The sequence below is a fragment of the Neopsephotus bourkii genome, unplaced genomic scaffold (genome assembly GCF_033783945.1).
Source record: "Neopsephotus bourkii isolate Nb327-2 ecotype Australia unplaced genomic scaffold, CSIRO-AGI_Nbou_v1 NB_5, whole genome shotgun sequence".
Lineage (NCBI taxonomy): Eukaryota > Metazoa > Chordata > Aves > Psittaciformes > Psittacidae > Neopsephotus > Neopsephotus bourkii.
The window spans coordinates 1,450,708-1,477,755 of record NW_026900522.1 but is presented as its reverse complement, the minus strand read 5'-3'; the positions used below and the strand labels follow the sequence as shown (position 1 = coordinate 1,477,755).

Genomic DNA, 27,048 nt, shown 5'->3' with positions numbered 1-27,048 from the left:
ATGCAGAGCTGCAAGTTTCAGTTCTTTTGGAAATGGAGGAGGCAACAGCTCGGCTTTCCAGATTGCCAATTGAAAGTAGGACAATCATCAGCTTGATTCTAAAACTATTATATTATAAATGGTTTGATTCCCTGAGCCTACACAGTACATAGAGTTATTAACATTTTCAAGCTTTTCTCTGCAAGTAGAAAAGTTGCAAACAATTTTTGCAAAATTAATTCATCGGCAGTTTCTCCAACTCCACAGCTGAAAATGTAAAAAAAAAAATAAATAGAGGAATGTCATAGGAATTGTAGTAAAACAAAATAACCACTGGTAACATCATTTTTTTGTACATTTAGATCCTCCCTGATCCTGCACTTATAGTGCATATTTTACAAAACGTGCTCAGAAAGGATAAACCCAGCTATTGCTGAGCTGATTCCTGCAAAGCAAGCTTCCTACATGAAGTTTTTCTGTGTTCTAAGGCATCTTTCAATGGTTTCATGAGGTGTGTATAAATATATATGTGTATTTATGGAGCTCGATTGCATTCTTGCAAAACCCCTGGCAAAATTCCCATGGAGTTTTAGGGGAACAAGATGAGCCCTTTAATGTTTTAATAGCTTTCTGACTTCTGATTGGCTAAAGAACAAGCTACAGTAAGCAGACTTTCTGTGAGGTTTAGAGTAAATTTTCTCTGCCTTTAATCAGAAAAAGCAAAACGCAGTTGGAGCCGAGCAAGCCTCAGGCACTGTAGTAACTTCCTCTCTTATTTGTGAGAAGATTCATGAAACAGTTACACTCATAAAAGAAGATATTTCAGCTTCTTTTTTTTTCCATGGGACAGGGTGATATAATTGATCTATAGTAGACTGAAATAGCAGCATATTGGAGACAAATTTATTAGAATGGGTATCGTGACACTTTTTGGTCTCTGTTCCAGCATGGGACTCTGGTCCAGAATATCTCCTGCACCTGCCAGTTCTGTCATGATATTGTTTCTAGTGAAACAGGTAAGCTAATTCACTGATTAATAATGGACTGTATGAAAATGGATTGCTATCACATAACATTTTAACCTTCACCAACAACATGTTCATTTCAAAAGTAGTTCTGGCAGCAGTTTATATGTATTAAAAATTAATCATGAGAAGTGTTGGTTGAGAAGCGGTAGAGTTTTGTATTAGAATTCACTTGAGGTCATTTGTTACAATTTTCTTCTATTAATACTCATTCATACAGGGAAGAAATTGTGTTTACATCTATTTATACAATCTCTTTTCTTAGCACTATTGATCAGTACTGAATTATACTTATTTTTCTATTTTCCTACAAGATATTAGTACTCTTGTGAATCACATTTATTTTCTACTGTTTTTTGTCTGTTCTGAAAACAACTTTGCTTTGTTTCTGTCATTATCTTTTAGCCTTTGACTTGTACAAAGGGAGAACACTGAATCTCATACTCGTGAAATCTGGTGTTATTGGTTTCATTCTGCACCTCAGCTTCTTACAGAAGGCTAGGAAATCTCTATGCAGTTTCTATTTTAATTTTTGTAGAGATCTATTAAACTAGTCATTTCTCTGTTTTCGAAATCTGTTAAAAAAATCTGAAAGCTTACTTCTTTGTCTATAATGTTTTATGATTTGGAAGAGTTTTAGGTGTTTAATGACAAAATACCTTTATGTAATTCACTTCAAGGGAATTTTCATGTATGTTTTTAATTATTATTTAATGGTATCAGCCCTGGTATTTGATAAATTTAAGAACTAATTACCAATGTGTATTACATTTCAATTCATCTGAATAAAATTCCTGCATAGATTTAGGGTACAGCAATAAGGTATTTCTACTCACTCGTCCTTCCTTTAGCTGGATTACTAAGGAAATTGCTTTGCATGTGTACATGCTGTAGAGACTGTAATTGTGTTCCTAGTTTTTTTTATGAAGAAAAATTTAGCAGGAGACACATCTTCTGAGTGTTTTAACAAAGTATTCCTAATGTGTTTGTATAATTGAAATCTGGAGCTTCTCTCGCATTAATGAATATAGAACTGAAGCAGCTCTCTGGTTTGCGAGACACCTTAAATTGGTTGGACATCTCTACCAAAGCACTGGCTCCATCAGTGCTAGCAGAAAATCTGCCAATTACTTCTGTGAAGTCAAAACTTCACAAGACTGTAAGTCACAGTCAGTTACTTTGCCTTAGGGATTACTGTAACTTGTTTGTTTTGCTGCTTTCTATTGTATTTAATGAGACAGAAAAATTTAAAGAAACACCTTAAATCACCATATCTAGATTTTCCAACAAAAATCTATAGAGATGTGAAAAGTATCAATCAGAATAAACCAGGATCGTGGCTGAAATAATATGTAAATAATTAAGTTCTTAATTCTAGATTGTACCTAAATAGATTCTTTTTTTCCTGTCCATAATAGCATAGTCTGAATAAACAAAAACAATTTCCCTATTAACTTAGTATAAGAAATTTAAAGGGTAAAATCCTGATTATGTAATGAAAAAATAAGTCAGTAATGAAAAAAATAAATTTAAACCAGTCTGTTTGCAACCTTGGAGGTCTATTATTATAATCCATTTCCTACTTGTGAGCTTCAGGCTGTGTTTTCTGCTGCATCTAACATAAACAGTGGTGTCATCTTGGTGTAATCTGAGGGCTCTGAGCAGACCAAACGAACTGAAAGACCCTTCCAGAGAAGCTGGATTACATTTCAAGATGGGTGAACTCTTGTGTGAGCAGGGTACCGGGCAGCTCATCTGCTATCACTGAAACTTCACATAGCTTGAAGTGAAGATATGCCCAAGTCAGAGCAAAAGGTCACAGGCTTTCTGAGCTTCCGCCTTGGACACTGGAGTTTAATTTCTTCTGAATCAGGAGTCCTGTTCAAATGCTAGTGGATGAATGTCAACTGAAACATAAAACTGAGATCAAAAGCCATGCTGAGCTGCATGTTGCTGCTGCTTAAGATCATGGTAAATCCATCTGAAGGCTTGTATTTCTACTGCTAAGCATGCGTTGTATCTGAATTTTTATAGCACTGAGTAGCTCAAAACTTAGATCATAAAAAACCCCCACTGGGATCTGTAATCACAGACTCTGAGATGCATAGAGAAATTTACCTTTCTTCCTGGAACATAGCCACAGAACTGGGCCTTCTCCCACACGTGGCCAAAGCAGAAAAAGCCCCCATGAACTCAGCAGTGAATGGACAGTGAATGGTGTTCTAGTGCACTTAATGCAGAAAAGCCTTAACAGAAAACACTGACATCTGCTGTCTGGAGCACCTGCAGTAATCCTTTTCAAGCCAAAAGGGGTAATTCCAAGACACTGCCGTATTCTATGTATATATATCCTTAAAGATTTTCTCCAGAGATCACTGCAGACAGAGTAGTCACACACAAACAGCAAGCTTGTCTTTTTTTAGCTTCTTCTGGTTATCCCTGTGTAAGTAGCTGATGACCAGTTCACAAGTTGCTGACGTTCAAGTCATCATGGTTTGCTGTTGGATACGTGTATCATTTCTTTGATATAAATCCATAGGGATTTCTTAGTCATTTAGTTTAACGATCTGGACCACTCTAGCACTTTGGTTACAGCTAGCAAATTTATCACCCTCTCTTTCAAGGTATGATCATCAAAGTTAGTCATATTATCAAGCCAGGGCTGCACCAGGGACAAACACTACTCAATACAGGAGTACTGTCCTGTAATCCTTTTCAAGGTACCCCATTGTATGTACAGCTCCTGTACCACAACACTGCCTGCAGGTCAGGTTCGTGTAACTTCAGTTCTACAAATAAATATAAGTTCTCTGAATTTATATACATCCTCCACCTGCAGCTTCTAGGAATAAAATGCTGCATTAGGTCTGTCACAGTGCATGCTCCGCCGAGAGGTTCATGTTTCCCTGTGATTTAAATGGCCCTGGTCATAGTTTGCTCCCCTGTTAATTTCCAATCATCTCCCCATTTGTTGATTATAATGTAAATCATTTTATATGCTCTTCTTCCTATATTTCAAATTAACTTCGAAGTTCAGCTGAGAGCTCTTAATGATTTTGTCAGATGCAGCTCTGACTTGATATAGACTTGATTTTGCATCAGCAAGTCTTAAAGCAGCTCACAGGTATTTACATCAATAGTGACCAGGCACTGGCTGACTGACCTGCAGCTTTGCAGAAGCTGGAAATTACCTAAGAAAGTGATGTGAAACTGTCGTTTTTACCTGAACTGCTCCTTACTCTTGTTGAGCTTCATCATGACTGTATGGCAACCTTGTCTCCAGGAATGGAACGAAACAAGCAGGTAGCTGCTGTGAGGCTTTCCTTGTATTTCTGTGGCTGTTTAACGCATTTGTTTATTAGATAATGAAGTGTTACCCCTTAAATCAAGCAGTCTTTCCACGAATGCGTCATCTCCAATGTCTTTGCCTCTTCAGATGAGGTTCATTGACCTGGGGGTGCCTGAAGAGTCTTCCCTAGCTCCCAGCACTTTGAGGCCTACACGAGGGAAATGTCAAGGCACTTTTTGTTTTGGAAACTTGCATTCCTTTCTCATGGCTGCTGTAAATATTCTCTCCTTATCTTGCAAGCCCATCAGAGGCAGAATAATTATAGTCTTTCTAGCCCCTGGAATTTGAAGTAGGGTGTCTGGAAGTGACCTGAGACACTAAAAGCAGAGTATTGGGCAGGCAACATTTTACATAGCAAAACCAAGCATGGAATGGTGGCCTCATGTGTCAGTTAATAGCGTCCTCTGTGCTTGTTTTGAAAGTAAGTAAGTATGATTATCTTTATTTTTCCAACAAACACATGTTCAAAGAAAAAGATACAGGTAAAGCTCACAGCCGTACACTGTCCTGGTTATTTAGCTCAGCCCTTAGCACATCACAAAGCTCAGGCAAGCTCAGGACAACCACATATGTGAAAGGTAATTTCCAAAAAGAGTCTAGTCCGCTTTTCCCCGGAGAGCTGAAAAGCATCCTTTGGTATAAGGACTGCTGCTTTTTAGAAAACTTACATGTAGTCTGCTCTACAAAATGTGGTCATTACTGTTGGTAACATTTTCAATGAGTAGTGAATTTTGCATGATTGGTGACTTACAGTCACAGTGTTCTTCGACTACTTGCCTGCCTCTCAAAGCTCTGATTTCAGAGCAGCTGACATATTACACAGATTCTGCTTAGACCAATATTCTCTTCCCTGTATAAATAATGGTCAAGTCATCATGATGCCATTGAACTTCAAGCAGCATCTGGCATCATCCTTTCTCTACTGCTTTGCTCCTAATCGGACATTTCTTCAACAGCCCAAATCTAACATGTCACCAAGCAATTTTGCATTTAACTCTTCTATTTTAAGCCATTCCTTTCCTAAAATGTAATTATTAGCTATGGCCCTCTTACAGGCCTCTGCAGTCAGTGTTGTGTGATAAAGATGTGTCAGAAAGAGGGATATTTCCTGAGAGCAAGTTAAAATATGAGAGTCCTATCGGGACAATCGCAACCCTCACACCGATAAGGTGTATGCCACAGATGGCCACCACATTGCAAACACGTCAGTCACTACATATAAAATCATTATTAAAATTCGTCTATGGCTGGGACTTTTTTTAACAGTAGAGCAGATTTAGGAGGTATTAGGAGTCATTTTATCAGTGGAGATTTATAGTGGAGATGTATTTAATTCTGTCTCCTGTGCTAGCAACAGTTGATCTGCATCCCTGATCCCACCCCTTCATACTGACATCTAGGTTTCTTTCCTTTCTGCTTACCTGTTTCCAGTGCCAATGGAATGACTCAAGGTGAGTATTTCCAAGCAGGGGTCCTAAGCCTTTTCTCTCATTCCCTTTTTGCACACCAGTAACAATCCCCTCAACCTCTGTGTTTCTGCAGCCATAGTGCCATCCATATCTTATAAATGCAGCAACCCTCACCCATACTACCTGCTAGAATTTGTCCACAAGAGCAAGCACCCATTTAGACACCAACACGCTTTGCTTCATTTGTGTTCTCAGCCTGTCTTTACCTGGAAAAGATGACAGTGGGTGACAGGACCAGTAGGAATCTGTGGAGTTAGAGTGGATTGTTCTTGCTTATAGAAGCACCTAAATATGTTTGGGGACAGAAGCTTCCAGAACACAGCAGAGGGTGAGCAGTCAAAGAGCCAGAGCAAGAAGCCAGGAGCTGGCAGTGTAGGAGCAGCCAAGAGGAGCAGTCAGCTCTTGTAATTACTGGGTTGATTTGCATACACCAGAGCGACTCCACAGAATCTGCTGTCATTAAACTAAACCCAAAGTTGAGCCTGTCTTCAAGGCTACACTAGTAAAAGGGAAATCTCTCTTGAAGCCCTTTCATTTCTATTCTCTCTAAGCAGATCACATCAACACCATTGTTCCAGATCATATGGTCTCTAGAAATCTAGTTTTCAAAATGTAAATGAATTCTTGATCTCTTCTGGGTTGTCAATGTAACAGCAAGGCCTAAGCAAAACCAACTTTGAAAATATCTAAACAGCAACAACAAAATATAGAAAATAAACGTACCAACAAAGGCTCAGGATGTAAAAATTTGTGCGAGATGATTTATATGGAGACAATTCTGGCATGGGTAAAAAAAAAATAAATTCTCCATTTCGTTTTGTGAGAACACTTGAGGGCAGGACCTCTTCTTCCCTATGGACACAGGAGGACAGCAAGGCTGTTCCTTGTCCAGGCAAAAAAGGCAACATAGTTGGTGCAGATGGGCAAGTTAAACTAAGACTTAACAGTTGTGTAAGAAGAAAAGAATGCCAATGGCACAGTTGCAGCTGCTGGAGAAAGAAATTGTATTTGAAGTGCTGGGCAGGAGTACAGAATGTACCAGACAAAATGTGGCAGTAACCAAATAGTATTCCTGATGCACTACTCGCTTATTCAATTTTTTCCTGTGGTAATGAACCAGGAGTGATTGATTATCTTAAAAATACCCCCAAAATAAACAGTCCTCAAAATTGTCATCGGGTTTAAATTAACCTAGCAGAAACTTGAATACATGAGACATATTGGCTGACCTTGGCATAAATTGACCATGAAAAGCCTGGAAAGACTGTCAAATATGTGAAGATGAGCATGCATTTTCTGCAGTGGAGGACTGAAATGCCCATGATTTTGATGCACCCTCACAGGTCCTAGCAATCAAATATCTACGTGGATTTTTTTACAAGGGACTTTACACAAGTTGAATAGATTTCTGTGGTAACATTGCACCATGGCAACGTATTTCTAACTCAGGCAAAGACAGCAACTGAAGAAATTTCACTAATAGCTTCCTGGAGAAGAAAGGGGTCTGTTGCTACATCCCTGCTTGCCTGCTATTCCTCTGTTCCCCTCTCATCTCCTCTTTAATTTCTTATAATGGAAAGAACCACTAAAAGACCACAGGGTTCTGATTGATTTTCCTCACACTCAGTATATTCACTCACAGGCAAAAGCATCTCTGCTGGAAAAAACCACTACTGGATGGAATAAATATAAACAAGAATGCTTGCAAATGCTGCAGGAATCAACTGTAGATGCTGGTAAGGAAACAAACAGCATGAAAAAGCACCATGTTCAGTAGCACTGATTAATATGCAGATACTCTTTTACCTGCTTTGCAGAAGTGTGTGTCTATAAGTTATAAATGTAGAACAATAATCTGTAATGACACATGCAAACCTGCAGCCATGAAGTTAATGGCTCTCGTTGCCCTGAAACATATTAGGTTCTCATATGTAAAACCAGATCATATACAGAAATGAACCACTGAACTGATGGTGCTGAACTTCCACTGTGGTGAGGCACTGGGTGCCTGGTCAAGAGTTAGCTGCCTCTCATCAGTAAGAACCATTCACTTTGGATTAAGGAGTCCACTTTTCACTTCCCTTTTCAGCCTGAAGGAGGTCTAACCATTGTTCCTGGAAATTATGCTAACCACAGGAGAGCAGACCACCCAGGGAAGACAAGACATCATCCCTTCCTGTACTTTAGAAACTGAGCCATGGCAGACAAGAACCAAAAACACGTGAGGCAAGACGTGGTTTCTGCCCAGTCAGCTGTGGAACTGGTCTCTTCTCACAGGACTGCTGATGCATTTCGCAATACAGTCATTAGATTAATCAGCTGAGACACAGAGACCAGGTTTCCCCATGTTCACCTGGCACTTGTATCCATTAGCTGAAAGACCATTATTTTTTTCTCCTGCCTCCATGGCTTTTGGATTCTTGGCTGAAGAGGGCAATGTCTTCTCCTGAAAAGTAGCAGAGAGAAGAACCGAGTCCACACCTTTTGGCCAAGTGCTCTGAGTTTTATGCTGTTTGGCAAAAAGGGATCTTCTGATCTGTTATTATTTCATTCTTAAGAGTATAAACTCTTCTCACTGTCTTCAAGAAAGGATGGCTCAGTTTGAGTAGTTGGAGAAGTTCAAGTAGCTGGGAAAAAGGTGACCACAGTCACCAAGGAAGGGTTAAGAGTAAACCTGTCCTTTATGTACCTAATGACTATGGGCAGGTTTCTGCTCCTGTGTGCAAGTGATGCACTCATGGTCATCTTTCTCGGTAGCTCTCTCACCCGATCAAATGCACAGGCTGACTCCAGGACGATTTCTGAGCTCTGACATGGTCTAGTGTGAGGCAGGGGGGTTGGACATGGATGATCTTAAGGTCCTTTCCAACCCAAACAATTCTCCTATTCTATGACTCACTCTGCTAATGGCAGTTGCACCAGTGTGCAACTTTGTTGGCCAGAACATATGGTCTAAGATCAATGTGTGTATTTTTCATCACTCAAAATGTGTTTAAAAGTTGGAAATAAATCTAAAACATTGGCCTTGGAATTTAAATCTGCAGAAGAAAAACAAAAACAAACAAAAAAGAGAGGATTTCAGGCATCATTTCAGGCAGAAATTATGTATTATGTTTTAAAGTTCCTTAAAACTTTCCTGGAAATATTGAAATCCCTAACTTTCAAAGGTTTTTGAAAAGCAAAATGAAAGACACAGCCTGCGAGCTAATGGAACTCTTTCCAGTGATCCTATTCAAGAGCAGGCGTTCTCTTCTTTCAACTGAATTAGGAATTGCTGAAAATGAGACACTGGAACACTGTGAAAGAAAATTTTTCTAGGGTAAGAAAATCTCTTTCACTGCTGAGGCGCTGGCACAGGGTGCCCAGAGAAGCTGTGGCTGCCCCATCCCTGGCAGTGCTCAAGGCCAGGTTGGACATAGGGGCTTGGAGCAAGCTGCTCCAGTGGAAGGGGTCCCTGCCTGTGGCAGGGGTTAGAACTGGAGGAGCATTAAGGTCCCTTCCAACCCAAGCCAGGCTGGGATTGTATGATTCTAAGATGATGGAAGTAGTCTAAGCTGAGAACCAGTATCACAGGCTCGTGAAAGGTGAAATACCTTCCATTTACCAGCAAAAATCTGTGGCATGTACAAAAACACCATGAGAAAACAGATGGAAGTTGTCTATTATGTTTGGACAAGAGGCCTCGAGGATGACTTTGAGCAATATCTTTATCTCATAATGAAGCATGTAAAAGATGCTGCTGTCATGTAGATCCAGGGAAGAAGAGCAGCCATTTCTGCACTGTGCACTGAGCATTGCACAGTGAACGCACAAAGTGCATCTGCTATACTTTGCAAACACCCTGGAGGAGCTTGCAGGTTACCTAGAGCACTATACAATGGTTTTCATGACGGTCCATTGTCTGAACAACTCAAGTAAAACCTCTATTTGCTTCTCTCCCCAGGAATATATTGTAATGGGACATTTGATCAGTTTGTCTGTTGGCCTTACTCACCCCCAGGAAACGTCTCTGTTCCTTGTCCTTCCTATTTGCCATGGCTGGAAAATGGTAACGTGAAAGGGGTAACTTATCTTTCAGTTTATGCCAGGAATCTTGTGTTTCTTGTCCCAGTGTCCTTTGAGGTTTCCAAGGGCTTTCTTGTCTCACCTCTTTTCCACCTCTTTTCCGAATTGAGGCACAACATTGCTGTTGGTGTTTAATTGCGTACTCTTTTTCCTCCATCTCTGTTACAGCTCCATATTGTCTGCTCTAAAGCAACATTTCCAAGATCATGGAATGGTACTGCCAGGCCTTTACTGGCAGTAACAGTCTGGGGGTTCAGCTTTTTAGATTAAGATTCTGGGGTCCCCACTGATCCCAAACATGAGACTCTCCCAGAAAACTGGAATACCCAAACAAAGCAGCAGCCCAGGCAGTCAGCCCTCCAGTAGGACAAAGCTGCACCACCAGGAAGTGGTGTGGTGATAAAACAAGCTTTCCTAGCAGCCTTTTCCTGGGGGGAGTGGAGCAGGAAGGCTCTCAAGAAAGGAAAACAAGCAACATCTGCAGGAGCAAAACAGTCTAAAAATCAAACAACATTCCCTTTATTATAAAGAAATGAAAGAACATTCCTTACCTCTGCAGCCAAGCATTTCTGAATCCTGCTACAGCCTTTCTGTGGTTTTCTTAAGTGCATTTCTGATATCACTTGGAAGGATAACTTGTGTCGTGTCCTTTAGTTTATGGGAAACTACTACAGGCTGCTTATCCTACTTTTATCCAGCCCAGTCCAAGCATGTACCTGTAGTACCATAATTGTCCTCATTTTTACTGTTAAACAGAAAGAGACCCAGCTTCTACTTAACCTCCCAAGCAACTGCTTCTGCCAACCATTTAGAACAAGTTCAGCTCTTCATAATAGAATGAAAGCAACTGCCTTCCCTCCATGTAACAGAGGCTCTTTGCTTCTCTTTGCTCGCGACATTACTGCAAAATGAGCATGTAAGACATTGCACCGAGTTACAAAGCTTATAATTGTCTTCATAGTGGGGAACACAACTGGGCTGCTGTGTTACCGTGTTATCTAGCATTATCATCCATGCTACAGCACCTTAGGAGGAACTGCACTAGAGACAGCTGAGCTGTCTTAGAGGCTTTGAGGGACTGTGGTCCCCATTTCTATTGCTAGTCCCATTTCTAGTCTCGACACAGAACTCCTGCTCCATCACAGCAAACTATACATCCAAAGCAGTTCCCTCAGGTCCAGTTACCCTGAGACAAAACATTTTAGGTGCTACTGCAACCTTTAAACACTTTCTAATTAAAAAATGAATGAAAAAGCTGAGCTCTGATGAGAAGCGAAAGGCAGATGTTGAGGAAACATCAAACCAGCAACCAGGGTCCCCACCCCCTTCTTCTGACAGTATGGGCTAGTTCTTGATTAGTAGAAATGAGTGCAATGCACTGCAAACCAAGAAAGCTTCACACTACCTGCTGATCAGGCCACAAAGCACATCAATAAACCACCGGGCACAGGTGTCTTAGAGAAAGAAAAATCATTCCCTAATCAAACCATAGTTTTCCTCCTACAATTTGGACTGCACAGTGCAGGCAATGTGCTACCCACACCTGGTGGAACTTAGGAGCTTAATGATTGAATCTAGTGAGATACAGGCTTTTCTTCTGGGTGCACTAACTATGGTTTTTTTTCTAAATATAACAGGCACTTTGTGGGAACTTGTTTCTGCTAATTATGCTCCTACTTTGTCCTATGTAAATATGGAAAAACATACTGCAAAGACAAAAGAAAAGTGGGCTTTATTCCTTTTTTTTTTTTGGGTAGGGTGGTGCTTATTGATGTGCTGTAAGAGAGAAATCTTTAAAAAAGCATATGAAAGTGAAGTCTTTATTTTGACCTTTCAGGCTGAACCTCTGTTTACTTTCAGGAAGTGTAGGAAATGCATACAGAGTCTGCTTGGATGGAGGCACTTGGCAAACAAAGGAGAACTCCACAGACATTTGGCGTGATAGTTCAGAATGTTCCGAGAAAAATCATTTCCAAACCAACGTAAGTATGTTTTATTTGATGGTTTAATACTTCAATCTTCTCAATCCCTTCTTGATTAACTGATAAAACGTTTCCACTGAATACCTGCGAAAGATGCTCAGATTGCATTTAGATAACCAAATGGAAACCTGTTATTTTATTTAGAGGAAGCGGAGGAGGAAAGATTAAGGAGGGGGATTTCTGCTTCAGATTCCACAGTTAATTTTCTCTTGAGAGACCAGTATCCAAATGTGCTGAATTTCTCCTAATAAAACTAGGCAAGGTGCTACTTGACAAGCAAATAACTTAAATTCAAAACATCACATCATCAGCCCCACATTGCTGTGGTTTGCTAAGGCCAGAACTGCATTCCCTGCAGCTTCCAAAGTACTTAATTGGGTGAACACTATTGCCATTTATCACTTCATTAAGTAGCTTTATTTTATTAAGTACTTTGCTAAATGCTATTGGTTCAGGGCCTTCATGTACTACTAAGGTGTTACTAAACTCTTTATATATAGTGAGTACATGAACTTCCAGGCTTGCAGTTTATTTATACAGGTCCAATAAATATTCCTAAGTGCTTAGAGTTTTCCATGGTTTGTTGACCATTCTAGATTGTGAATTTGTGGGTAGGAAACACATTAATTCATCTTGCGTGGCAGCAGACACTTAAGCTGAAAGCTTTAACCAGCTCTCCTGCCAACACTACATGTGGTCTTGTACCTGTGATATTTAAGGGAAAGCCCCAGGATCTTAGGAATAACTCGGAGCTGGTGTCTGCACACATGAAAGGAGTCGTCTTGACTTCATTTGCTTTGGTGTTGTAGAATTGTCACGGCCAAGATGATAACTCATGCTTTTTATTAGGTTGGTGCCTGTTTGAATGATTTTATGGAGCAGTGACTAATGACTGTGCTATGGGAATCTCCTGCACCCACACTACTCTCTGTGGGTGCTTTCACTCTCTGAGAGTTTCTGTCAGTAGACACAGCTCACCCTTGCTACGCAGGCAGTACTGGTAGCATCAGGTAGCACTTGATTACACTAAGTACTAAGTAGTACTCGATTACAGACAGCTACTGGCAGGAAGACAGAGCTAAAATCCCTGGCACCGAGCAGTGAGACAATTCACAAAGAAAGCAGCAAAATCACTGAGGAAAAGACAAGGGTTCCAAGAAAATCTTTGCAGGCCAGATATGGATTAAGAAAGTCACATACCCTGTATTATCTCTACGTCCCCTCTGCAGAGAAGCTTTTCTTGACCTAGAAAAGCAATATGAAGAGATAAGAGGTAGACATAAGCAGCTAAATGGAAAAACTTAGCAAGAAGAAATGTTAAATAAAGCCAAGTGTAAAGTAGGTGCCCACCTTCTTCCTTGGAGTTCTTAATTTGTCATTTATTTTGTCATTAATTTGCCGTTCTGGACAACTATTAATTTAACAAGTAATATTTATGTTTTTCTTTGAACTCATGACAAAAGCCAGGCTATGTCAATGACTCTAGACAGAGCTGCCTCTCAAAATCGTACAACTGCTCTGTAAGTGTGCCCCTAGGTTACGCACTTGTGTATAAAAGTTGAAGTGAGTTGATCTCTGCAATTATGGAACCATCGGGATCCATTTAGTGCATGTAATCATGGCAATGATTAGCTGTAATCAGAGGATGAGTGGTGTTTGTGCAGGAGCAATATGGAAGTGAGACCATGAGCACCTTAGCATTTAAAAGGAAACTAAAGCTGCCTGCAAGTGCCCCTGTCATGCAGTGATTTCATAAGGCAGTGCAGGCAGCAGAAACCTGCCCTGGCTACCTTGCAACACAAAGAAGTTGGACTCAAGCTGCTGAGCTGTGTTCATGCACTGCCCACCTGCCTGCATAATGCATTTTTCTCCTTTGCTCCTAGGAAGAAGAACACAAATTACTTACCACATTACAGCTATTGTACACTATAGGATATTATTTTTCTCTCATCTCACTTGTATTGGCTCTCCTTATACTTTCCTTACTCAGGTTAGTACAAATTTACCTGCATTTTAAAAGTACAGACCCCAGTATGCACAATCGTTTTTTCATGCAATTGAATTTATTCCATAACTGCCTATGGAAATAACTTGTATTTTCCTAATAAGCATTATAAAAGCAGTTCTTAAGCAAAATCCATCGATGGCAACAATATGAATACGACTGTACTTCTTTATTTCTGCAACTTAAATAATTTCAGAGGATTCGTACTTCATCTTTTCTCCCACAGAAAACTCCACTGCACAAGAAACTACATCCATATGAATTTATTTGCATCTTTTATCTTACGTGCCACGGCAGTTCTTATAAAAGACACTGTATACTACAATATTTACTCCAAAAGACCAAATGATGAAACTGGATGGATATTATACCTCAGTCCAGAGGTAATTTGGTAGTTCGTTGCTAATAGTAAATGTGCACTGATAGTGGCCATAGCAGTGCTATATTCACCGTAGCTTGCTATATGGGAGCAAGCTTTGAATGGTGAAATTTCCCTGATGCAACTTAGGGTAATCAAGAGAAAAAATCTGATTTGATAGATTGTAATGGATTGATTTTATATGAAGCCTTGTATAGTACTAACAAGTTACTAGTTATTAATTTGTTATTAATATTAATAGTTAGAAGCACACAATTAAGCAAAACTACTTACAGTGGTATTTTATAGGAAGAAATCTATACATTTCTTTGGCACATATGCACCACTGTATTTATTCATTTTTGGTATACATAGCACAAAGCAGGGCACACGAAGCAATGCACACCAATCTTGCTTTTAAGACAGTGTTATCAAACAATATATTTGCTGCGGAAGAACACTGAGAGACAAAAATAGTTGAAAGGCTTTTCTGGACTAGGAAAATGTTCTAATTTCTTATGGTTATTTACAGACTGGAATAACAGCATCTCTCATTTGCATTATGATTTATCTTAAGGAAGGATAAATCATAATTGTCTGATATTGTATTAATATGGTTTGCTCATGTCAAGACAAAATTACCTGCAAGATGCTAATGGGGGCTATTAATTTAATAGCTCATTAGTATAAATTCTGGTATAAAGATCATGTCAAAGAACACATCCCCCCCGGCCTACATGGCCGCTTTCTTCTCCTACTTGTCACCTCAAACTCTCTGATAATGTAGAAAGAAGCCTTTAAACTGTTGCACTCCACCCTCTCCCAGGCAGCAAGGATAGCTGTGAGATATGTGGCCAAACCACAGTTGTAGCACAACCACCGATAGCTTTAAAGTGGTTGTTAAAGTAACAAAAGAAACCCAGGAGCTGTCAGAGCTTTTATATATTAACAATGATTCCTGGTCTCTTGTTTCCACAGATTGTAATAATTTGCAGGACTGCCCAGTTTTTCATGCATTACTTTGTTGGGGCAAATTATTTTTGGCTATTAGTAGAAGGAATTTATCTGCATACGTTATTGATAACTGTAGTACTCTCTGAAAGGCGACTGCTACAGACCTATATCGTGATAGGGTGGGGTAAGTACATGACCATTTCCAAGTTCTTGTTTCTGTGGTACTGTTTTGAGTCAGTGGCAGGTAGTTTGTAATGAAGAAAGAACTTAATTTCTCCTCTGTTCCCTCTTGCATTCCTCTTTAAAGATCCCTTCTGCTATATTAATATGCCTGTACTAGCATACAAGCTGCTGACACACCAAGACCACACTGTCTTTCACCCTGATTAGTGTTATCTCATTGATTTCTCACCTCTCCGTATCCAGTTGTTGCTTAGATCACCAGCTTGTTGGAATAGAGACTAATAATTTGATTCCTTGTTCAAGCTGCAGCAGGACAAGGCTGTTAAGAAACTTGCTCACTACTGTGAGAGTATAAATAATGATCATCTCCCTGCTGATCCCCTTCCAGGCAAGCACCTGCCTTTCATCGCTTTCGTGCCTTGTGCTTGTGATTGAAGCTTGTGCCTGTGTATTTATAGACTGGAATAGTGCAGTAATCCTTCATTTCTTGGGGGGTGGGTTCAATCTGCAGTCTTATGATCTCCTGGGAGGGGGAGAGGGGGCAGCAATAGGACCATGGATTATCTTTATGGGGTCCAGGAAAGGTAAGCCAGGGTAACAAGCCTTTGTTAGTTCTTTTCATTAACTAGAGAGACTTTCATGCCTCCACTGAAAACTCTCTCAGGTTCAACAAATAAAAACGTTAACACTTGGTGCCTTAGGTGAGGCCTCAAGTGCAAATTGTTTTGGATTCTCAGTGTCAAGAATTAAGATTTGGGCAGGCCAGCAGTGTATATGTATATATATGTTATATATGCATACCTATATTTCAGCCTGAAAATGCAAGATTCAACAATACACTGGAATCTCTTTTTGTTTTTTATTTGATCTACAAATGGGGAAAGCCAGAATCAGGTTGATTTTTATATGGTTCTAAGTAGAAGACTGAAAGCAGATGTCTTTGCACACATAGTACTGTAACATATCTGTGTTTCGTATGAACCATTCTGAAAGCTTGTCTGTAACTGACTCCTTTCCTTTTCAGTTGTTCCTATCCTGTTTGTGGGCCCTTGGGGAATAAGCAGGTCAAAACTGGAGAACACAGGGTAGGTTACTCAATAAAATGTGCCTCAGAATATTGGCTTTCTCTGTGTTTCATTTTTCTGGAAGGCCCTGACATTAATTGACACAAGTATGCACTAGTAGATTATGTTAAGATTATACAGCACAGTTGTTACACTTTCTAGGTACTCTTTAGTGTTTTATATAAAAATACTTCTAGGAAGTCTCAGATTTACTTATGCATAAATCAGGAAGTAGAATGAACACTCACGATACCTGAAATGAAAGCTGTGGCATCCAGTGTTCATCCACTTACATGAAGGCAACTGTCAGCACAAATATAACCTTCATGGAGAGGGTCCTGTTAGTAAGAAAAGGAGACAGTGCTTTCCTCAGTGACAACCTACACTTTGAGATTAATTAGTATTCATTCCTATTTTGAAAATACAGAAAATTGTTATGGAGGATAATGTCAAAACTTGATATTTGCTAAAAACTTATATGGGTTCAGTATGAATGAATAATAATGGAGTAACTTGCATTAGTAAGCATCATTTTTCAGTCTTCTGTTCTTCAATGACACTGTTAATGGCATCACATAAACTTTAGTATTTATGTATGATTTCTTTTGTTGCCCTTTTTCTGTTAATGGTTCTTAGCGAGTTGTGTTTTGGGACATCAATACAGTTATTAAACAACAACATCAAGAACCAAATTACGATCAGCGTCTTGTAGAGTTAGATGCTGTATAAACTATAAATGACAAGCCAAGATCCTACGGAGTTTCAGGTTAATTAGCAAGAAAGAACATGTGCATATGACAAACAGGTTAGAGAAGGAGGAAAGGAGGCAGCCTCAAGGAAACTATGCATATTTTTTAGTCAGTCAAGAGCCATGACCATTATTCATAGTCTACTCGTTTCCAATTTTAGATAGATAAATTTCAGTAGGATGAATTCCATTCTGAAAGCTTGCTGCCATGTACAGTTCTGGTGTGGATTCATAGACTGTAAGTTTGCCAGATAGCGCTGAAGTATGCAGCCTAGGGAAACCTCTCTCAGCATCCTGGTGGGAAGATCTTCAGAATAAATCCAATTACAGTTGTTGATGAAACTTCCCAGTTTTATGTCATTTCTCCTGGATGCCACCTGCAAAAGTTGAACTTTGTTAACTTCCTTTTAAAATAGGTACTTAGGCTGTCTAAGGTTTCTATGGAAATCATGTGGTTATACTTCAAATTATTTTTCAGCTGCTGGGGAACAAATGAACACATGGGAATCTGGTGGATTATCCGAGGACCAATGCTGTTTTCCATTGCAGTAAGAATTATTTAATCTGTTTCTAATATCATGCTTAAGTGTGGTTGTCCTTTGTGACCCTTTCTCCAAGTATAATCCAATTCCTGGATTTGGAAAGATGAGACAGAAAAAATGCAGTAAATGAATTACTGTGGGCGGATGGGCTTAGCTTACTTTCTGGCTATCTGCAAACAAAAAAGATTTCAGTGTCAACCTCTCAGAACACTGTTTATCTGTGCAGTGAATTCTGCACAGCTCCATCTAGACCAAAGATGGAGCCTTTTGCTGCTTTTATTTTTTCCCTTCTCACATTTTTACCCTCATTTTTTCCAGTGAGAAGGTTACTTAGGAGAGTCGTATCATGTGGTGAGCATCTCTAGAAAGCTCCAAATTCTCTATAGAGGATGATCTGGTGATAACAGGAATGCAGAGAAATAGCCATAGACTCCCGAAAAGAACTGAAGCATTTCAAGAGCGTGAGAGAAGGTTTTTTTTTTAAACAAATGCAAAGAAAATAATGTACATCTGAAATCTGGTGATAACAAAGAGATGGAAATAGCATCACCAAAGCAGTGCATGAGGACGTGATTATGAACACAATTTTGATAGGTGGGACTATGCTGCGTGTCCAGAATACCTTATATTCTCATGCAGTTGCTTGGTTTTGCCCCTTCATTTTTCATTGTAATTAGTGTCATTTCTGCCTCTGAATATTTTGGAACAAGAAAGATAGCGTATCCTACTACAGACCAATACACAGACATATTGAGGTGGACATAAAGTTGCAGAAAGGATCAATTTTTGTTCAAATATCCCTCTAATTGAAGTTGGCAAAAAGAGAGGTCACCTTAGAATTATATGTTAATAATAGATAGAAACACATATGTTATTCCTTTAATATAATTTTAAATCCCTGTTTTTTCTATTACATTTTGGGATATGCCTTGGTACTATTTCAGAGCCAGATAGCCCCAGCAGTTAAATTTATTCTGAGCAGGTACCCTCTGATCATCACCTCCCAGCAATGTGCATAGAGATGGAGGCTCAGCTTCTTCCTGGGATGACCTTCTTAAGCCTAACTGCCTGTCTGTTGTGTACTGGCTGGGATAGAGTTTTCTTCTCCTCCCTGGAGAGGGAGGTGGTAATGGTGAGCTAGTGGCTGGGTGCAGCTTAGTTGCCAGCAAACCAAACTTCAAAACCAGCTGGACTTAAGACTATTCTGGTGAGGATCTTTCTCATCTAACAGAGCTTGAGTAAGTGCTCCCTAAAGCAAGGACCAGAACACAGAAATCCCACTTCTACCTTCTCTTTTATTCTCTGTTATGCTGAGAACCATATTTCTTGCTGTGTAGCAATCCCATGGTGGTAGCTCAGAGCACAACAGAGCTGTTTTGGGCATTCTCCTGAGAATGATTGGTTGGAATTCACCTCTGGAAGTCTCCAACCCAGCTACTCTGAGCAGATCACTGCTAACAACAGATCCAGGCAGCCACAGCTTTGTCTAACCAGGTTCTGAGATGTCCCAAGGACAGAGAGTCCAGCACCTCCCTGGTCAGGCTGTGCCAAGGCTATCCTGACTTCCTAGAGTAAAGTGCGTTCCTGATTTCTAACCTGGACCTACCAAGCAGGATGTGGCTATTGGCCCTTGTTTTATTGTCTGTAACTTTTAGGAGGAAAGTAAAAAGCTGCCTGACTTTACAACCACAACTGCATATTGGTTTGTTGGTGACAGGTTTTACACGTGTTTAATAATCAATTTCCCATTCTTTACTGTGAGGGTGCTGAGGCACTGGAATGGGTTCCCCAGCGAAGTTGTGAATGCTCCATCCCTGGTGGTGTTCAAGGCCAGGCTGGACAGAGCCTTGGGTGCCATGGTTTAGTGTGAGGTGTCCCTGTCCATGGCAGGGGTTTGGAACTGGATGATCTTAAGGTCCTTTCTGAGACAAAGGGGCATAAAAATCACAAAATGGAATATAGAAACCTTTATAATTAGTTTTAAGTAATGTTAAGTTTGATGGCTTGGTAAGAGTAGCAATGGAAAATTACTGAGGTGCATGATACATAGAGAAAAAAAATAGAGTACAGCTAGAGAACATACTGAGAATTCTCACAAGATAAATCATTATAGCTGGCATAGTTTTAAGAAAAACAGTCTAGAAGAACAGGACACAGGGATAAGGAGTATCTGGGAACCACAGGTGTCCAGGATGGGCTACAGTTAAACTAACTGATAAGTAGGAGGATAGGAGGATTATTATGTCTCTGGTGCTAACAAACCAATTAAACTGGTATGAGCATCTACTGCGCGTGCTTCAAAGTCCACCAGAAGTGATGAAGATTGTTGGAAGAAGTAAACGACCCTCAGAGACCAGCACCACAATTCTGTACGCATGTGGGGAACTCTCTGGAAAATGATGTAATCCATACGTAGCCTCATGAATATGTATGTATGCCCAGGGACTATATAAGGATGGCTTGTATAGCAATACGGGGACACACGTTAGGAGGAGCTATCCCCTGTGTCTCCTGGTGCCGCAATAAAGAATACCTGCTTGTCAGCTTGAAAACTTTGTTGGCAAGTTTGTTCCTGGAGTTTTCTCCGAATCATTTCCAAGCCTAACTATTCTGTGATTCTATTTATTTCACAGCTGTATGAGCAGTGTCGTAGCATTTATTGTAAGTAACCAATATGTCTTTTCTTTAAAGGTTAACTTTGGCATCTTCTTAAAAATTCTCAGGATGCTGATTTCCAAGCTAAAAGCTCAGCAAATGAGCTTTCATGACTACAAATACAGGTATGTAATGAATAACAAGAGTCTCAGCCCCGTTTTTAATCTCTCACAGTATGAGGAGGTTGCTTGTTTGCCCTGGCAGATCAGACATTTACTTACCACCATGAGGTGCAGCAGCGATTCAGTGTGATATAGGAAAGCCATCTGGAGAAACATTTTCTTATCTGAGAGGTAATGGCAGGTCTGTGACTGTGTCCTGGGTATTAAGGGCACTTTCTCAAGGACTTTGCAATGCAGTAAAATCTCTGCTCTCTATCCTCATTGTACACCCATGGCCTTTACCGCTGTGACATTTATTTCCTTGAGTGTGTGACTAAACATCCTCAAAGAAAAAAAGGTGGGGAAGATTAAGTTACATTAGCATTTCTCATCTACCTTTTTCGACAGACACTGACTTAAGAATGGTCCTGTTCTTCTTGTAAACCCAAATGAGAATATTACCCTTAGTCTGCACTCCTGTGCGCCCTGGTATGGGCTCTCTGGCTAGAGTCTCAATGGTACATCACGTCTTATGAAAAGTCCTGGATTTGGCCTTTGCATAAAGGGCAGCTTTTTGGCCTCCCTACTTTTTGGGACCAGCCAAGACAGGCCGCTCTGCAAGGAGCTGAGGGTGCAGTGAAAGTTGCACTTAAATAATGGAAACCTGAGGATTTGTTAACTGCTTTCTACATCCCAGCTCTTCCCAGTACTGACTATCTTGAATCAAAGCATTGTGGACCTCTGTCTGCTACTACAGTCCTGACTTCCTATTTTACTGTCTAACAGGACTGGGCAGGGAGATATAAATTCCACTCCTAATATCCTACTAAATTCCTAACAAGAAGTGTGTTTCCATTCCCTTAAACATTCAAGGTTGAAAAGATCTTAGATATATCCTGCAGATTGCTGTGATGACAGTCCCAGACAGCAGCATTTAATGTGTTTTGTGTTGCATTCTCTTTTCTACTGCTTAGTTTTGCTGTATTTTCTAAGATTCAAGGTATTATTCACAATGCAAGTCTCCTTCAGGACTCACTTTTTAGCTCCCTTCTTGCATCCATGCAAACATGTTCTCAGACTTCTCACAGAAGATGGTCTTCTATAAAAAATCATTGTGCTTCTTAAAGGTAGACGACTGCTGAAAGTACCACAGAAACCTTCTATGCAGCTGCACAGAGCTTCCACAGTGGCAGGAAGGTCTCAGAACCCTTTTAACAGATTGCTCACATATAGCTATGTAAATATTTTCCGGTTACCGAGCGATGTAAGCTTGATGATCGTGGCCTTTCTGTTCCATCTAAAGTTTCTAACTTTTCACCTTAAGCCCAAAGCCAGGATTCATTCCTGTACAGACTGCTCCAAAATTCATATCTGGGAACTTGTCCTCAAAATCACAAAATTGCTACTATCCGAGGAAGTGTTTCTGGAATCATTTATTTGTAGCTGAATATTTGATTTTTTTTTTTTTTTTAACCAAAGATGTTGAAACTCGACTCTAACCAAACATCTTCTTTTTAAGATTGGCAAGATCTACACTTGTGCTGATTCCGCTTTTGGGAATCCATGAATTTGTCTTTACTTTCATCACTGACGAGCAGGTGGAAGGACTTCCAAGACATATAAGACTTTTCATTCAGCTGACAATGAGCTCATTTCATGTAAGTACCATTTTGCAAGTATTGGTTTTAGGGATCATAGATCCACGTATATACGTGGCCCACCTATAGATACCGCAGATACACAGCATTCTTCTTTAATATTATATTCCAAGGTCTAGTGTCTCTAAATACACTATTACAGTGACAAGATAAAAAGAAATTCCAAAACTGCATGTCCAGAATATGGTAGTGTTATCCTAAAGGTGGATTTGTTACCTGGTGTGCAATAAACCAATCACCACACCTTCAGCAGAGATGCTGCTTTTGATTCAGGTGGCTGCTTGGTGGCTTCCCACAGACCACGCATGCGTGATGAGGGCTTCTTCGGTACATTCATACACAAAAGTTACAGGGTAGTACACTCTCAGCTACAATGGTTAGTCAGGAATGTACATCTAATTAGACGTTAGATTAGATGGTGTTAGAGTGCATGTTCCTCAGTTAGACATAGCCTTACTTGCAGAGACTGCAGTGACTCAATGTTGTTTTAAGAATCATTTTAAGTAAAAATGTAATTTACTGGCTCGTACAAAGAAAGCTGACACAGAAGCGAGCTTGCTCGTCCCTGCTAGAAAACACAAACTTCATTCCTTCCGGAGGAATATGCACGTGCTCAGCTACACGGCATGCTTTAGAAGCAGAACTTCTCTTCAAAACACCCAAAGATCTTCGACAATGTTTATTGCAGATTCTTTTTTAGCTGCAGCCTCATTTGCGAAGGGATTAGCTAAAAAGCACATAAACTGTACACACTGCAGTTGTTTAGTCTGTAAATCTTCCCAGTAGTTTTAAAAAGCAGTTAAACTGTTTTGTTAAAGGAAAACAATTACCCCTGGGAGCTCAGCTGGAGGCTTTAACTCCAATGCTTTCAAACAGCACAAAATTAAATCCTCAGTAGGAGTTCTGCTGCAGATACGCTGCTGCTTCTCTACAGAAAATGGAGCAATTGAAACACCTGATGCATGCAGGAAAAAATACTGGTCTCTGGTGGATAAAGGTTGTTACTTAATGAGTTATTTATCATGTTGCTGATGTCCATAGAGCTAAAGAATAATTAATTCTGAGGCTTACACATGCACCCATCCTTTCCCATTGGTTATTATGCTAATGAACTTTTCTGAATTCTTCAGTGTTTTTTTTTCCATCTCACTATGGTCATTTTAAAAATAGAAGTGATGGCACATGGGCAAGATTCCCAAGTATGAGGTCCCATGTATGGCATTAAATAAATCGGGATATAAAATTAGCATCAAACATCAGCTGAATTTTCCACCTTCTGGCATGATTTTACAGTGCTTCTGTCCATTGCTGCATGTTCTGATCTAGCAGCAGCAGTGAACTAAATTCATACAGGTATTTACAGCTGGGATTCAGTGCAGCAGTGCCACAATGTCCTCTCCTAATCTGCTGAGTTTCTATATTTCTGTCAGTTGGTATTATCAGGCTTAGTGGTCACAGGACTGAATAGCACCATGTAGTTTAGATGCCATTTTCTGCCAGTGGTGCTTGTAGAGCCAAATACAGAGTTGATACTTAGAACACGAAAAAACTTCACCCAATTAGAGGCATTTTCATGGACTTTCTACCCCCAAAAGAGAATGTTCTCCAGGTGCAGAAGCAGTTCTGTATAAAAACCTAATTTTTAAGCTATTAAATTTGTATTTATCCATCAGAACATCTCTCCATGGTTTCAGTCTTTTATAATTCTATTCTAAAATTTATCCCTACAGTAAAATGTCATCTATTATAAACTGTAATGACCACAGGATTTTGAGTTTGGTGGTGGGTTTCTTTTTTTTGTTTTCTTCTTTTTTTTATTTCTGTGAAGTAATTCAGATGGAAAGGATCATTTAAAAGTCATGTTGATAAACAACATGTCAAAATTGCCTACATCTTGCTAACCATAACCCAGGTGAAACATAAAATATAGTAAAAATACATGAAAGAGGCAATCCTGATTGCCATTTCTCCTGCTCCCATTTCCACTGGTGTGGCAGACAAACTGTTCTTTTTCATACTTACTGCATGAAGGAATTAATGGCCCCAAACTTTTCCGGATAGATAGAAAATTAACAGTATGCTCCAAATGCTATTGGTTAATGCTAGATATAATAAAAGATATTATATATGTGAGATTCTTTTTAAGTTTTTGTCTGAGAAAAACACTTCTGGAAAAGCAGGAGTGTGAGAGCAATTGAATGATGTCAGTTGTATCAGATGTGGCTACGACACCTTTTACTTGCGATGTGAACATTGCCTGGGGACTGATAATCAACAGTACTTACTCTTTTCACCAGAGCTCATGTCATAGATGTGTTCAGACATACCACAGGAAGTGCATTTCCTGAAGCAATGGTAATAAACCTGTGTATCTGTGCCAGGCTGTTGAGCTGAGATGCATGGAAGCTGTTTTGATCTGAGATCAAATATAGACCAAGGAGGAAAATGGAAAGAGTAATTTTGGAATTAGTTTAAAACAAGTTTAATCTCTAGGATTTAATGTATTTTTAAAGGTGTTTATTTAAATTGATTTCAAAGGAAAGATGGCACCACAGAATAGTCGTAACACTTAAGACAGCTGAGCCTTAAACAAGCACTAATCACTTAGTATGTTACTCGGTTTTAAAAACCACTCAAATGAAACCCCTCAGTAGTCTCATCTGTAAATTCAAACGTGCATATGGTTTATATGAGGCCCCAAGCTGCACTTTCTTGTTTAACCATGTTTATAAATAGCATAAGTCATGGTATAACAGCAGTAGTTTGCAAAAAAACAGTATGTGGTGGCAAAATGAAGATAATATGGAAGATCAAACATTATAACATCTGTTCTTCAGCATCTGCACCAAATGTGCCCTACATTTGTTAAGGCACCATATGAAAGCAAGTTAATGGGTACTTCAGTAGTAAGTAAATACAGGTGACTAGTTTCCTTTCTGAAAATTAAGAAGCACTGTTTATACTCATGCTTTAATGCTAATGTCATCCTTAAACTAAAGCTTCGGGTGTTTCCAGTACACTCTAAATTTTTCCTCTTGCTGTTTTTCTCTTCCAGGGTTTTTTTGTAGCAGTTTTATATTGCTTTGCTAACGGAGAGGTAAGAGAATGCAACGAGTTTTTAGTTGTTTAATGAAGTATATTAATGACACCAAGAAGGATAAACCCACTGCCTAGCTCTGCGTATTAGAGAGCATGCACGTACTCTTTTGAACTGGTATAACTGCTTTGGACAAAAACAACAGCATGCACTCTGGCAGGTTTGGGATTGAAATGCACTTCTACAGTTCCTCTCATTTTACAACTAGCATTTGGGTTACTGGGCTGCAGGGTGGTCACAAGACATCACAGTTGACAAGCTGTTTTCTTCTCTCCCCAGGTGAAAGCAGAGCTCCAGAAGCAGTGGTCCCGCTTCCTGCTGGCAGATCCCTTTGGGTGTAAACTCTGCTTTCTTGGGGAAAACATCAAATACCTCAGGAAATGTTCACAGAAACGAAAGAAGCAGCACCTCAGCAGCAAATACCACTTGTGCCTGGAGGCAAGTGAGCCCTGGGGCATGCAGCTCCAGCAGGTATTAGTGAAGCAGAGGACAGATCTCAGCCCAGAGCCAGGCTCTGCTCTCCCATCTTGTCCTCGGGCAAGCATGTCAGACAGCAGTGAAGGAGAAGTCACCACTGGAGAGACAACTGAAGAAGTCTTTGAAGAAAGTGAGATTTAGAAAGCTGTCCACCGGTACAGCACCCTCCAACAGCCACAGCATTTTGAAAGATGTTCTCTCATCCCCAGACTGTACACACCTTTGGGATGTGCAATGCAAGGAGGAAGCAGTTAATACCACATCTGTCTCAGTTTTCTTAATCTGGGAAAAATGTTGTTCTGGATGTTACTAAGCTATGTGGCTGGGTTAGAAGAGGTTTAATGGATCAAAAAATTCTTTGAATTGACTGGTCTGGAAGATAACTCACGCTGAAAGAGATGTACACTGTGGAGCAGGATGTACTATGGAAACGAGTAGACTGGACACATGCATTGTCTCCTGGTAGCTTGACTGCCATTTTGCTCACATGATAGAGAAGTTGTTTGGTTTTATCTTTCCTAAGTGTAAATTTCATATGTAAATATGTCATAAATAGATGTGTGTGTGTGTAAGACTCTTCTCTCTGCAGCCTGAAATCCCCCATCTCAAAAAAAAACAGTTTCGGGTCAATCCAAACACATGTTGCTTAAGCAAAATGAAAGGTCTTATACATATATATTTAAAAAAAAAAAAAAAACCACCAAAAGTTGGGAAGAAGCAACTTCTTTCTTGCCTTTTTGAGCGTCTTCACTTAAGTGTTAGTGGTGGAAATGTCATCATGAAATGAAAAGCCAAAATGTTTTCTTTTGCAAGTCCCCAAATGAAGTGTTTTTGATACAGTTTTTGTTTGCTCATTTTTGTTTTCTCTATTTATTTTTTTTTTTTGACACAAGCCACACATTCAGATGCAGCTTCAGGTTTGCCCTGTTGTGTGGCCCAAAAGATAAAATAGATCAGTGGTAAGTGCTGCTTCCATCTTCCTCCCATGGGATCTGAAATGAATAATTACATGGGATTTTGACAGCACCAAAATAATATTGTGAAATCATTTTTCCAGTGTTTAACAAAACCAGGATGAAAACTGTCACATGCAGCTCACCCAGAGACTTACAGTGTTCTATTAAGCTTGTTAATATTCCATGATCCAGTTTCCAGAATCTCAAAACCAAGCTAATAGGCATATGGAAAGTTAAAAAGGAGAAGGCAACAGAATGATGAGCAGCTACTAGAATCATAGAATCAACGAGGTTGGAAAAGACCTTTAACTTCGTAAAGTCCAATCTTTACCCCAGGACTGCCAAGTCTACCATAACCCATGTCACTACAACATAAAGATC

The 27,048-nt window shown here is 39.7% G+C and overlaps 1 protein-coding gene across 1 annotated transcript; it reads left to right on the top strand.

Annotated features, from left to right (window-relative positions):
* The first annotated feature begins 624 nt into the window (after window positions 1-624).
* On the top strand, window positions 625-26,319 carry GLP2R (glucagon like peptide 2 receptor). Its single transcript, XM_061367141.1, has 13 exons — window positions 625-995; window positions 7,465-7,558; window positions 9,766-9,870; window positions 11,748-11,869; window positions 13,753-13,859; window positions 14,101-14,257; window positions 15,211-15,370; window positions 16,394-16,454; window positions 17,660-17,729; window positions 20,415-20,503; window positions 21,999-22,137; window positions 25,193-25,234; window positions 25,514-26,319. The coding sequence occupies exons 1-13, from the start codon at window positions 891-893 to the stop codon at window positions 25,850-25,852; spliced, it is 1,590 nt and encodes a 529-aa protein (XP_061223125.1). The 5' UTR covers window positions 625-890; the 3' UTR covers window positions 25,853-26,319.
* The last annotated feature ends 729 nt before the right edge of the window (window positions 26,320-27,048 follow it).

What these genes read in the sequence shown, in the direction of transcription:
- GLP2R (XM_061367141.1), top strand. Translation starts at nt 891, where the DNA reads ATGGGTATCGTGACACTTTTTGGTCTCTGTTCCAGCATGGGACTCTGG. An exon ending in TTTGCCATGGCTGGAAAATG is followed by an intron (nt 9,871 to 11,747) that starts GTAACGTGAAAG and finishes GTTTACTTTCAG; the next exon opens with GAAGTGTAGGAAATGCATAC. An exon ending in CAATGCTGTTTTCCATTGCA is followed by an intron (nt 17,730 to 20,414) that starts GTAAGAATTATT and finishes TTTTCTTTAAAG; the next exon opens with GTTAACTTTGGCATCTTCTT.